This window comes from Polypterus senegalus, chromosome 3 (genome assembly GCF_016835505.1).
Source record: "Polypterus senegalus isolate Bchr_013 chromosome 3, ASM1683550v1, whole genome shotgun sequence".
Taxonomy (NCBI): domain Eukaryota; kingdom Metazoa; phylum Chordata; class Cladistia; order Polypteriformes; family Polypteridae; genus Polypterus; species Polypterus senegalus.
In genome coordinates, this window is record NC_053156.1 from 131,019,076 (window position 1) to 131,033,951 (window position 14,876).

General features: G+C 37.7%; 1 protein-coding gene across 1 annotated transcript in view; it reads left to right on the forward strand.

Annotated features, from left to right (window-relative positions):
* The first annotated feature begins 2,020 nt into the window (after positions 1–2,020).
* ccn6 (cellular communication network factor 6) overlaps positions 2,021–14,876 on the forward strand; it is a 48,833-nt gene continuing 35,977 nt past the window's right edge. Inside the window, exon 1 of the mRNA XM_039749957.1 lies at positions 2,021–2,077. Coding sequence (XP_039605891.1) covers positions 2,030–2,077 — 48 coding nt within the window. The 5' untranslated portion in view covers positions 2,021–2,029. The remainder of the gene's footprint in view (positions 2,078–14,876) is intronic.

Here is a 14,876-nt window from a genome sequence, read left to right on the forward strand (position 1 = left end):
CCTTATCTTTTACATCTAAAAAGAGCAAATCATGTGCAGACATTCAGTAGCTACAACTGTGGGATCTCTAAAGAGATGACGCACAAAAGTCCAAAGCGAATGATACAATTAGTGTATTTGGTTTTCATTAGGTTATTCATGTCAGGTTGGTTGGAAATTTGCTTTCTATAAAATATTTTTGGTGTCTACAGTCATTGTAGACAGTTATTTTTGAGGCATGCTAAGGTTTAGAATTTCCTCAGTTACTTGGCATATACAGTAACAGTGTGCATTTTATCAAAAGAATGGGTTTAATCTTCATCCAGAACTGTGTGAGGAGATAATGTGAAAAAAAATGGAAAAGGGCAAACTAGCCTGCATGATGGCCATGAATACAGGAGAGCTAAAAAATGCTGGGTTGAATTTCTAACTTCTAATTTCTAAGCAAAACAGAAATGAGCGCAAGTGAGGCTGACTGTGCTGGAGAGGAGACGAGAAAGTGATAAAGCTCATTAAACTGTTAAGGGGAGAGCCACAAGAAATCTGGAAGACCCTGAAAGGCACTAAACAAACTACACCTACTCCTCCAAGTGTTTCGTTCTTTTTCCTTCCAAAATTCTATGCTAAGGGCAAGAGGGTGAAGTAGAAGAAAGGAAGAAGCAGCAAGTGTGAGGAACAGAGCTTCTTTGTTCACAGGACTGTAACTGGATAAAAAAAATGATGACAACACAAGGTACACTCTAATATTGTTATTATAGATTAGTTTGTTTTCTTGATAGGCTTCATCAGGGGCAATTTATTAATGCTGGACTCATGGATGGATTTCCATGAAACAGACTTTTAAGAGCTTTCTGTAGCCACCAGAGCCTGGGTTTTACCATCTCCTTACAATTTTTCTTATGTATGATTTTCAAAAATGTGAATAAAAAACATGCATATATATTTTCAAGTCATCTATTTTCCATCTATGAATTTATTATATAATAGTCTCAGTCCTTCTTAGTCAAGTTCAGAGCTGTGGGAAGCAAAGCAGGAGCCAGCCAGACATGCTAATCTATCACATAGCTTACTCATATGAATAAGCAATAAATTAGAAACTAAAAATTAATCTACTATATATATCGTTGGGGATGTAAGAAGGGTACCTGGAGAAAAACATGAGGACAGACAATAACTGGACACTGAATTCAAACTCAGGATGCTGTTTTTGTGAGCCTGCATCCCTAAATACTGTGCCAACACTCCACATCTATTTACTGATTCTGCTTACTCCTCAGCCAAATCTGGCAGAATAAAGTACAAGGCAAGAACCAACGACGGATTAAGCATAGCTGATCCCAAGAGATGTTCATTAACACAAGGTCTTGTCAGTCACAAGGAAGGGAACTGAACCCTCATCTACTTGGAATAACCTTCTACCTAGAATCCGCCACCACATTCGCTCACAGACTCTCTCGCGCGCACACACCCAACCATGCCAAACCAATATAGAGATACAAATGAATCAAATGTTAGAAGTTTACTGCAAATGTAATACAGGAACACTGTTTCACCAAAAGGTCACAAAGAGCCATAGCTTATCACAGCAGGATCCACCCTCAGAAAGTCCACTATAGCACAATCTCACTCTTACAGAGCCAATTTACAGTCACCACTTAACTTCAAACTGAATGTGTTTGGCATGAGGAAGGAAACTGGAGTATCCAGAGAAATCCGATGGAGACTCTGGCAGAATGGGCAAACTAGCAAACATTCTCTTCATTGGACACTTTTGAGAAGGGCATTACTGTGAGTATGGCACGAAAAACACGCAGCATGAACTAGTGGTGGTCTGCTTATGAAGAGAAATATTTCAAGTTTGAATCTGTACACTGAGGAAAGGTGTGTTTGGAGAGGAGACAGAGGAGAGCTTTGTGCAGTTCCACCTCTTTAGCAAATCACTCCCCACCCCCCACCCTCTTTTGCATTTTTTTTTTTTTTGCTCTCAGTCAAAGAAACACACAATCTACTCAGCCCTCAGAAGCCTAACATTTGTAGAGAGGAAAGTAACATGCCAGCCCATATCTACTTTATTTTGCTTTTAATTTGGACGCAACAGGTAAGGCACACACTTTACTTTTGACTGCTTAACCCAAAAGAAGGCAGACAGATCAAATTTTGAAATTCAGCTCTTCCATGTGGATGGTGGCAACCTCAGCAGATCCCTTTTTCTAGTTGTGAGGATTGCAAGTTCATTAAGATAAACAGTAAATGGTCTCAATCTGATATTACAGACGCAAACATTAATGCAGAGTTAGTATATGCCATGATTTTTACTTGCTAAATGTTTTCTTTTTAAGAACTGTATTTGTTTTTAAAATGTGCTGCCAATAATTTTTGTAGAGCATGGAACAGAATGAGACATGGCATGGATGGAAGTGAAATACATTTTCCATAGGATAGATTTTTGTTAAGCTAAAAAGTCAAATGAATACAGACAGAAGTGAAGGGTAATTTCAAATAAATGAATGAATGACACTTCTAATAGTTTTAAATGTAATGTCAATATTCAATTACAAAATACATTTATCAAACCACACCTTTTAAAGTCGGTTGATTACACAGATTACCCAAATAGACATGTGACAAAAACAGCACCACACTACTCTCGGCTGGGGTTTATATGCTAGCAAAAGTGTAACCATCTGACTTTAAAATTCATGGCTTGACGTATACACTATATAATATGATGGCATGGTGGTTCAGTGTTTAACACTGCTGCCTCACAGCCATGAGACTGGGTTTTAACTTATAGTCTAATCAATGTGTGTGTGGGCTTGATATGCTTTATATGTATCTGTATGAGATTTTCTTCTACATCTCAGAGACGTCGGTTAAGTTACTTGGTTACTCAGACTGACCACTTCTGACCGAGATTGTGTGTGTGTGCCCTAAATGGGGTCCTGTCTGTGGTTAATTTCTCTTTTGTGTACAATACTGCTAAGATGGGCTCTGGTCTCTTCCTGACTCTCAGTTTATTAGGGTTAGGGTTAGGGTTAGGGTTATAAGCATGTTCAGAAATCATTGATGGATGGATAGTCACACACTGTAGCAAATGTCATAAAGTGCTTTAAATGTGTTATTAAAGCTAAAGGAGAAAGCATTTTGTGGATGCTACATTTGGCCCTTTTGTTATGATAAAATTAGTATAGAAATAGTCTTTGAGCTATTGTTGCTGTGTTACAATACTAAACATCTAAGGAGTCAGCGATTATGGGTGAGTGTCTTGAAGACTGTTGCTCTCTCCAGCATTTATTCCTGGTGATTTGTGACAAATGCTGCCTGGTTACGTTCTAGCTGTACACAGGGACTCTGCTCTGTTGGGCCCTTGAGCAAGGCCCTTAACCTGTAATTGCTGAGTGCTTTGAGTAGTGAGAAAAGAGCTATATAAATGCCAAGAATTATTATTAATTATTATCTCTGTAATAACAAAAAGCAGCATAAAGAAATAAATAATTGCTATGGTTTACATACACCTTTGACTATAAATGTGTGCATGCTGTTTACATTAAACCTGTTATACAACAGCCAATCCTAGTAAGTTAATGTTAATATTAATTTTACATAAGTCTTATTATAATGGAATATACATTTTAGCTACAAATATAATGGAAGTTACTTTTTAATCCCCCGGAACTTAGCATGCTAATGGAATAGTCCGAGTATTCTGCTGTTTTTCCAATGTGACAATAGGCTAGAGTCACTTTGCAAAAGGAAATGTAGACAGTTTTTTGACCATGAACCGGAGCGTAAATTTAAGAATATACATACATATTAACGTAATTAGAAACTTAAAAAAATGTAACTAAGATATAAGCCTTAAACAGAAACATCATAAGGAAGAAGCTCTTTTATTGTTGTCTGTGTATTATCAACTTTTCTGTTCATTTTTCTGTGAAGTTCTTTATTTGAATTTCACTAGAACCTGCAAAACAAAGAAACTTAGACCGTTGAATCTTTGTTTATGCATTCCAGCACCTTTCCAATAGCCAAAGAATTTTGGAAACATTTAAAAAAACATGGCTACATGGTATGAGAGATAAATATAGACTGGCGTTCAAACATACAGTTAAGTTTTCAACGTTGCTATATTCAGATCTACCTCTAGAGGGTTGCACACTTAGCTTGCAATAAAAAAATCAAAAAATTGGTCCATACAGTACTTCAATGTAAATTTCACTTCAGTACACCACAGGAAACCACTCAGTGGAATTTTTACAATATAATACAATCAAGTGTAATGTACAATAATATACAATCAAGGGCATGAACTTATATTTATTATATTAAGTAATATTAACAAAACATTGAACAACTTAAAACTAAACACATTGGGAAAAATGAAATACACATGCTGCACAGACAGGCAGATTGGTACAGGAGTGGCTTAATGCCTCTGCACATGTCAACCTTTACAGATCATTTGTGATGTTTGTGTGTTCATGTCTTTCTTTTCATTTATGGTATAAATTTCTTTGAGTGTGTGACAGCGTGTGCCTCTGTGTGTGCATACATGTATATTTAAATAAAATAGCTGTCAGTTATCTTCACTTGCATATTTCTTTGTATATGTGAGTGTGTGTGCATGTGCCTCCGTATGTGTACATATTAACACTACCAGTCACAAGTTTTAGGACACCTAAGTTTTTCAGTTTTTATGGAAATTCACGCGATTTAATGTCTTAATGTTTCATGAAATCAAGGCACAGAACAAATAAACAGTGGCAAATAAAATAAATAAATCAAAGAATCATTAACTGTACAAAATCGTAATCAAAGTTTTGATTCATCAAAGTAGCCACCTTTTGTTGATATAACAGCTAAACTCTGTTAACCCTTTTGATTCAGAATACCAGTCACTCTGTGCAAGTCACCAACTCTGCCCCCAGGAAAAGAACCCCAGACCATAACACTTCTTCCACCATGTTGGATAGTTGATGTCACACAATGAGGAACCGTCCTTTCTCCAACTTCACGTTGTACAAACACCCTGCATAATGAACTGAAGATTTTGAATTTTGATTCATCTGTGAATGAGACTTTCCTCTAATCTGCAGTAGTCCACAGCCAGTATTTTCAAGGTCCTGTTTAACCCTTTAAGGAATGGCTTTCTTACTGCCAACCACTCTGTCAAACCTGCAGCACAAAGTCTCCTCTTTATAGCAGAAACTCAGACTTGCTTTTTTCGACCACTGTTAAGCTGTGCTTGAAGCTATTGTGGTGTGAGGCACCTATCACGCAAGCTGGTGACCCTCAGGAACTTGTCTACTGATTAAGTTGTGACTTTGGGTCTGCCAGAGTTTATTCCAGTTTCCAATTGCCTTTGTATTGTGTTGGACACTGTACTCAATGCCACTTTGATTTTTTTCTGTTTTTTGCAATTTCTCTAAATGAAAGGCGTGCATTTCTAAGGGTAATAATGCTCTGTCACATTTGATTTGTTGCTTGCCATTTTCTTGCCATTATCACTAGAATATTGTCCAAGTAGTAACACAGTCTGTTCCAACTCTGTTTTAAGACAGACTAGAGGGATTTTAAGGAATCAACAGAAGTTGGGACACCTGTGCAAATTGTTTACTTCAACTTGCAAGGCTTAATTTACTTTAACTGCTGCAGAACCTATTAGTTATTCCCTGATGAAGGCCCATTTGAATTATTCTGAAATTTCCTTTTCTCAGTTTTTGGTAAGATAAACTTTAAATATAAACGTTGTCAGTTTAATGCTTAACTTTTCACTATTTTATGTCATTCATTGCATTTCAATTGAGTCTCACGGTGAGTTGTCTAGTATGCTTTGATATGGTTGACTGTCTTTACAGCAAACCAGTCAGATTTGGTAAACTGATGTATAATACGCAGAAAAAAAAATCTGTAAATTAAATCTATAGAAATGCTTTGGTGTCATTTTGTATTATTCACATAACAGTTATAATACAAACATACACCAGTGTCTAAAGATTTTCACAACATGGTGTTGTAATTTTATTTTTATTTTATATTCAATATTTCAGTGAATTTTGTTTTTGTGTGGCAGACAGTAGTCACCCTTGACTGGTTGGGACACCTTCTTAAAGAAGGGACCAGGGAGAAAGAGTGCTCACGGCATTATCTCCCCTGGAATGCTAGATGGCAAGGATTGTTGCAGTACCACTAATTCCCAAAAGGCAAGCTGAGAGTTGGAGTTTGGTTGCTGAGCCTTGTTGGGTTCCAGGGGTGCTGCTGAGCCCTACTTTTTCTGGTTCCTGCCTCACCCCAAAGGCTTATGGGACACTGGAAGTACTCCCGAGTACAGTATAAAAGAGGCTAGCTGCCACAGCTCCAGGAGTTAGAATTGGGAGGAAGAGTGATGAAACTTGGTGGAGGAAGGAGGAGAAGGAGGAGGAGAGAGAAAGAAGAAAAGAAAAAGTGCATTGCTGTGTGATTATCACTTTGCTTATTGTACTGTGCTTTGGTGGTGGGAAAAAATTGCGAAGAGTTTCCCACAAGAAATAAAAGCCATGTGCTGTGCTGGATCTGTGCCTGTGTCTGTCTGTTTCAGGTTTGGGGAGCTAAAATGCCCCCTTCAGGCCACAGGTGACAAATGACAATAGTTACACCAGCATGAAGCCTATACTGGAATCAAACTTTCACATAATCTTAGTACACTACACTTTTGTAATATGTCCACTTTGGGATATTAAAAAAAAATATATATTGTTCTTGAGGAATAAATGACAGATTCCCTATACCAATCCTGGGTGATGGACATATGGGTGACCAGAGACACTGCTCAACCCTTGGCAGACAATTGAAAGTTACATAGTAGAGCGAAGGTGCAAAGATGGAGTAAAAGAAAACGTATCCTTGTTATGCAGTGGCAACATAAAACAGAAACATGTCAGATTATATCATTTGTATGAAGGGAAGTTTAAGAGATGTATTATTTTAATTATTTTTGACCAAAAGCAGGACTAAAGCTTATGTAATAAATAAGTAGCACAATTCTGTTGTATATGGATTTATAATGATGGATAGATAACTTAAAAAAATCCTTTAATCTGCTTCTAAAATTCTTTTCTATATGAAAGCATGAGGTACATTGCAGAGACTGTGAGGGGCATATATACATATTTAGTGTGTGTGTATATATATATATATATATATATATATATATATATATATATATATATATATATATATATATATATATATATATATACACACACACACACACACACACACACATACATATATATATATATATATATACTGTATATATATATATATATATATATACACTGTATATACACACACTATCTCCTTTAGATTGTTATTGACAAATAAATAAATAAATAAATAAATAAATAAATACACACGCATGCACACACACACACACACATGCATCCTTCAGAACATTTTCTAGGAAGTTATTCCGTGCCATAGCCAGGACTTGCATAATATCTGGAAACACATTTTATTATGAGACAATACCTGTGTCCTCGACTAAAATTGTTAACTCTTTCAAACCACTAATCCAAAAAGGTGTCTTGCAAGCTATAAACAAAAGATTTCTATTTTGACACTGGTTCATTTCGACAAGAACTATGCACACTAAGACAGTAATGATGATATTATTCATGAAGATGTTGACACTGTTTTCTGTGGAAACGTAACTCAACAGCCTGCTGTTAAGTCTGGATTTCTTTGTGAAAGTAAAAAATCTGGCAGGAGTGTGTCAGGCAGCAGTTCTCTGGATTCTCATTCCTGACGTAAAGTGCTGTTTATTCAGATGGACGACAGACTGTAGAGACAGACTAAAGTCCTCCAAATAATAGTGTATGCAGGTTTATCAGTGGATATCTCTTCTGCAGATGCTTCGATATATATGATTAAATTACTTTATCATAGTTACAGAAGCCAAATCATATGCAGATAAATGGATGATTCAATTAGCTACCACAAATAAATCAAGATACTTGTATATTAATGTACACTTCATCATGCTGCTGGGGAGTAACAATATTGTTTCACATTGGTTGGATATGTAAGAGAGAATTTCACTGTACATGTGAGAATTCTACTACTTGCGATCTGTAATGTATAAACCTCAGTTTAATGAACATTAAAGAAAAAAAATTACTTAAGATACCACAAGGCCCCAACAGTTAAAAAATAAAAATCTAACTAATGCAACACTCAAGAATTATGTTTCAATATGACGTATAACAAATATAAATGAAACAACCTAGGATTTCATCTTTGCATACATTTTAAATCTGCGGTGGGCTGGTGCCCTGCCCGGAGATGGTTTCCTGCCTTGTGCCCTGTGTTGGCTGGGATTGGCTCCAGCAGACCCCCGTGACCCTGTGTTTGGATTCAGTGGGTTGAAAAATGGATGGATGGATGGATGGATGGATACATTTAAAATTTTTATAATTAATTACATTTTCATTCACATTTTATGAACTTAAATTTGTTTGCCAAGAAAAAAAATAGGTTTAGTGCTTAAAGTGTTAAATAAAAGACCAGTGTCCAGCAACAGTAAGCAGTAATAAAGACGCATTTAAAAAAGTATATATAAAACATGAGATGCTAAAAACTATGCCATGGGAAATTACCAGCATTGGCCAACTGACACTTAGATTAATTTTGTTGAAAAAGAAAAATGTGGCAAAACTATCACAACTATTAACACCTCCTGAAAGTAATACATTCTGATCTCACAGAAAGGAAAGGTGCTATCATACAATACACATCTTTATCTTTCTTAAAATATCTTTTTAGTGTCGTTTTCCATTGGGCCAGTGCCACTAAAGACACAGCACCCATCTCACTGGAATGTCTATGTGAGGTCAGCACCATCCCCCATTTCCAACAAAGCATATGTGGGACATCATTTTACAGCAACCACAGTCCACTACAGACCTTCTGCAGGTCTTTGCCACACTGGCGGAGTGGTTACAAAATACACAGTAAGGCAAACAGAAAACAAGGTGGTCCTCCATATTGTCAACTTTCTTTCTGTCAGTAATAAAAGTGTATCAAACCAGTTTGGGGGATATTTTTGTTGTTCTCTAAAACTAGAGTAAATGTTTGCTGATTAAAAAGGAAGTTGTGTTTCCTTGTTTTTAACACACCCTGTATTCCACCAGAAGAAGGGTTTCCAGAAATGATGAACAAAAAGGTGGTGAAAAAGTAAATAAAATAGCATTAAAGTTAATAACATTTTGAGAAACAGAACAAGATGCATATAATGTTGAACAATAAAAACTTCATTAATTTTTATTTGCTTTCCTTCTTGGACCATCTTGATGGCTGTTCTGGGGTTTTTAAGGTTTAGGATTTTGATAGAAATATTTATTTTGTTGTATTTTAATTCCAGGCAAATTTGAACGCCTTATCACTCTGCCATTTTTAATACTAATGATGGTCATGTGATGTCACCTACGTGGCCGTATATAAGGCCATATTATGGGCCAATTTGTTATTCAGTGTTTGAATAATTCTGTAAGACTTTAAGTGTACTTCTCTGTATTTTTGTACTCTGGCTTATGATTCTGATTCATGTCTCATGTTTCTGACTTGGCAAAAGACTGGTTTATCTCTTTGGTTTTGACCCCAGCAAATACTCCATTTTAGAGTATAAACAAGATGCACATAGAAAAAGATTGGCAGACACAAGTGGCTTAATGCCCCTGTGCAGATCAATTGTGGCATGTGTGTGTGTTTGTATGTTCATTTCTTTCTTTTCATCATCCGCAGTGTGCTCAGATAGATAGATAGATAGATAGATAGATAGATAGATAGATATTATTACTTCCAAGGGGAAATTCACATACTCCAGTAGCAGCATACTGATAAAGAAAAATATTAAATTAAAGAGTGATAATAATGAAGGTATCACAGACAGACAATTTTGCATAATGTTAACATTTACTCCACCAGGTGGAATTGAAGAGTCGCATAGTGTGGAGGAGGAACGATCTCCTCAGTCTGTCAGTGGAGCAAGACAGTGACAAAAGTCTGTCGCTGAAGCTGCTCCTCTGTTTGGAGATGACACTGTTTAGTGGATGCAGTGGCTTCTTCAAGATTGACAGGAGTTTGCTTAATGCCCGTCGCTCTGCCACAGATGTTAAACTGTCCAGCTTTATTCCTACAATAGAGCCTGCCTTCCTAACAAGTTTGTCCAGGCGTGAGACGTACTTCTTCTTTATGCTGCCTCCCCAGCACACCACCGCGTAGAAGAGGGCGCTCGCCACAACCGTCTGAAAGAACATCTGCAGCATCTTGATGTTGAAGGCCACCAGTCTTCTAAGGAGGTATAGTCGGCTCTGGCCTCTCTTGCACAGAGCATCAGTGTTGGCAGTCCAGTCCAATTTATCATCCAGCTGCACTCCCAGGTATTTATAGGTCTGCACTTTCTGCACACAGCCACCTCTGATGATCACAGAGTCCAGGAGGTGCCTGGGTTTCCTAAAATCCACCACCAGCTGCTTGGTTTTGCTGGTGTTCAGTTGTAGGTGGTTTGAGTCCCACCATTTAACAAAGTCCTTGATTAGGTTCCTATACTCCTCCTCCTGCCCACTCCTGATACAGCCCACGATAGCAGTGTCGTTAGCGAACTTTTGCACGTGGCAGGACTCCTAGTTGAATTGGAAGTCCGATGTATATAGGCTGAACAGGACCGGAGAAAGCACAGTCCCATCTGGTTTGACAAACAAGCTGTCAGCGATCGTCACATACAAATTTCCTTGAGTATGTGAGTGTGTGCGCGCCTCTGTTTTTGTACATATTGTCATTAGTCAAGGGTAAGACAGGAGTCAAGATGAAATTTTGGGGTGCCAATTGGGCCACCCTGTTTACCCACAATAATAAGTAGACTCAAATTAACAAGCGTGCAAGGATGTTGTAAATAAACAAAAGCAAAAAATAGCCATCAGCTGTAGCTTAAAGGCTCTGGAAAATTGGTCAGGCTTCAGGGCTGGAGCTCTGGAGCACAGGTGGCTCATTTAGGGAATAAGAGACCTTCTTCCAGGAGCACTTTGATTTTATAGCTTGTGGAATGGAAGAGGCGGAGTCAGTTGGCCTTAATGGGCGTCTCCTCTGAGTTGCAGGTTACAAAAGAGACAGAACAGTCAGCGCCCCCTGGTGTCCAGGGATGGTTGTGCTTACCATCTTACATGCATGAAAGGCAATATATGTTTAAATAATGGATTTGAACAATTATGAAAATCAATTGGACTGGTCCTATGATTAAAATGGAGCAGACTGCAAAAATCCTTGTAAAATAATTTCAGTGGTATTGTTGTACATACTATAGGTCAGATTATTTTTAAAGGCTATACAAATAAATATTGAACCAGAAACAACAGGCCTGGGCTTGCAACAAAGAAAAACACAAGGCAACTGATTTGAAAAAGATGCATCAATATTTTTGGAAGTTATCGTTATAGACATAGAGGCACTATGCTAAAATCAGCCTCTCTTGGCGTTTTGGACATCATCGAATCAGAATTTGAACTTAACTTGATAGCAATTTTTTGACCCCTTAACCAAACATGGAATAACAATAAACAATTATTATTGGGAGGCGTTAAGTAATACAGTAACTCCATCCATCCACCTTCTGTAAAAGGTGGAGTTAGGACGGAGCAAAGCATGCCCTGCACAGCCCAATGTCATGAACTTTACGATATAGTCAAGGTCAAGAAATAACTTTTTTATCTATGAATAGAAAATTCAGTTAGCTATGCACATTAAAACTGGCGATGCAATGAGTAGCACAGCTGTGATTCAGGCACCTGAATTAAGAGCTCATGCCAAGTCATTGTCATTGTTGAGTCCGCCCATCTTCCTCATATTCATTTGGATTTTCCTCCTAGTACTATGGTTTCCTTTCATACTTCCAAAGATACACAGTCTAACCTTAACTGTTGACAATGATGAAGCTACAAGGGTACTGTACATGAAAGGACAGAAGATGAGCTTGTAACTTTATATTAAGCCAAATTTCACCAAGAAAAACAATGCTTCAATTGTCAAAATCAAGTTGTAAGCTAAGAATTGGTTGCCGAAAAAAATCAAAAGCACAAGTTAAATACCTGCAAAAATCACACAATAAGATTTCTGTTTTTGTCAGAGTCTTTCAGGAGCAATTTTCAAACACGGACTCTATAAAACACAAGGCACAAGCTCTTTATAGTGTCACACAAATGACATCGGCCACAGGCATATTCCAAGAATTACATCCTCAGGAAAGAAGAGTTGCGCCTTAGCAACAATCTCAAAATGACAGATCCCAGTAAGGACACAAAATGGCGGCATGGTAACGAAATGTATCATAATTTAGAAGGTAAATACCTGGTTAATTAAAGTGACCACAAATTAAAAAAATGATAAAAGGAAAACTGTATTAAGTGCACAAAGGATGATTAAAACTATTTGACCCATAACAATTCCAAATTGGCCCTTTGTGATTGTGGGGGTGTGTGAGTGGGGCATAAGATGGACTGGCATCCTGTCCAGGGTTATTATCTGTCCTGCGCTCAGTGGTGCCATAAAACCCTGAATTGCATTATACAGTTATGTTGATACAGTATGTTATTGAAGAGCACAATATAGTAAGACAATAGAGAAGTAGCATAAAGAACAAAATACTCATTTACTCATGTGCTGAGATTCTTCTTGAGCTACTCTTTACCGAAATGGGAATATTGAAAGTACACTCTGGTCTCAATGACATTGAAAGCTACATTTCATTTGACGCTTATATAAAGTGAGTCGCAAACTTCTACTCTAAAATTCTGTACTGATATATTTACTGGTAAAGCAATTGGCAAGTGATAGAGATAGACCCAGAACTGATAGATGTTTCGACTGTGGGTTGAAATATACTAATGGTATATACAGGTAATGATTTAGTCCTTTCTTTCCTATCTGGAATTCATTCTGCTAAATGTACAGAACCTTCACGACTAAATTTGTGAAGGATGATCTATAAAAAGTGCATTTTTTTTCATGTTCCTGTAGTACTGTAGTGTCAAGCTACACCTCTGACTTTTTATTTGAACAGGAGGGGGACAAGGGACAGAGCCTTGGATGCAAGGCATAAACCAGCCATTAAAGGGATATAATTCATAGCAGTGTGAATTCATTCACACATCCATCCATTATCCAAGCCGCTAAATCCTAACTACAGGGTCACGGGGGTCTGCTGGAGCCAATCCCAGTCAACACACGGAACAAGGCAGGAAACAAACCCTGGGCGGGGTGCCAGGCCACCGCAGGGCACACACACAAACCAGGGACAGTTTAGAACCGCCAATGCACCTAACCTGCAGGTCTTTGGGAAACAGGAGAACCCAGAGGAAACCCACACAGATTCGGGGAAAACATGCAAATTTCATGCGGGGAGGACCTGGGAAGCGAACCCGAGTCTCCTAATTACGAGGCGGCAGCGCTACCCACTGTGTCCCCATGCCGCCTCATTACACATCTAGAAGAGTAATTACTAGAAGAAATTAGATTTTCCGAACAACTCAGTCCTTACAAATAATCTAAGTGCCGTGTCAGAGGTAACATTACTCCGGCCTTAAACCACTGCCCCATCTCGAAGTTCAGGCCCTGATTCTGACACCGTGAGAGAGTAGAGCAAAATTCCCCTCTCTAAACTTGACAGAGAGGCTTTACATTTTAACGCAGCATATAGGTCCTTTGAAGATTTTCAGAAAGTGCAAGCCTGTGGCAGACAAGAAATCCCTCACATGTCTCCTGGTATTTCTAGTCTGTAACACTTTAACCTCTGAGCCGAGAGACAGTCACTCAGTCATATTCAAGCAAATAAATCAGATTACACTGAGCCGATTTTGTTAGAATTGCTTGTTGTGTCATTCCTTTGAAGATGCGTTAGTAAGATGGAAGTCATTTTAAGAGTGTTCAGCAAAATATTAATTCATAATAAACTCTGCATATTCACAGTCCTTAGTGTTTATCTTTTAATCTGTAAAGTAAAGCCAAAGAAAACCTAAAGCAGTGGCACTCGAGTCAATGGTGGTACTCAAGCAACAATCTGACACTGTAGGACAGAGGGAGAGGGAAATACTGGAGTCATCAAAGTCAATCAGCCATGAGTTAAAAACAACAAATAGATTAAGCTGCACTTGGATGACAGGTTATCCTTATCTTACAATAAAAAAATCCTCAAATATAAAAAAAATGTTCAATAAGAATTACAAAAGGATCAGATTAGTGAAAGCACATAAAAAAAAAAAGTTCTAAAAATCTTTATAAAAAATGTTTATCACATCAGATAATTCTAAATTTGCCCTTTGTGTGTGTGTGTGTGTCACTGGGCTCTTTTCAAGGACTGGTGCCTGCCTGGCTCCTTGCAACCCTGAATTAGAATAAGCAGGTATAAGGTTGTTATATATATATATATATATATATATATATATATATATATATATATATATATATATATATATATATATATATATATATATATATATATATATATATATATATATATATATATATATATACACACATACACACATACACACACACACACACACACATATATATATATATACATTGTGAACGATAGGGGGCGCCTTCGCTCCCTTGAACCCCTGTCCACGACTCCAGACACCAGGTAAAAGTCCAAATGTTGACTTTATTTTTCTCCCACAGTGCACAAAGCACACTCTTCTCCACAATACTCATATAATTACAATAATAACCAATAAACCAATCCTCCAGCTGCCAGACGCGTTGCCACCCTTCCACCAGGCTCAGCTCGCCGTCTGGGAGCTCCCACAGTCCTTTTATATCTCCTGACCCGGAAGTGTTTCTGCCCAATAGTCCACAAGTCCTTGTTC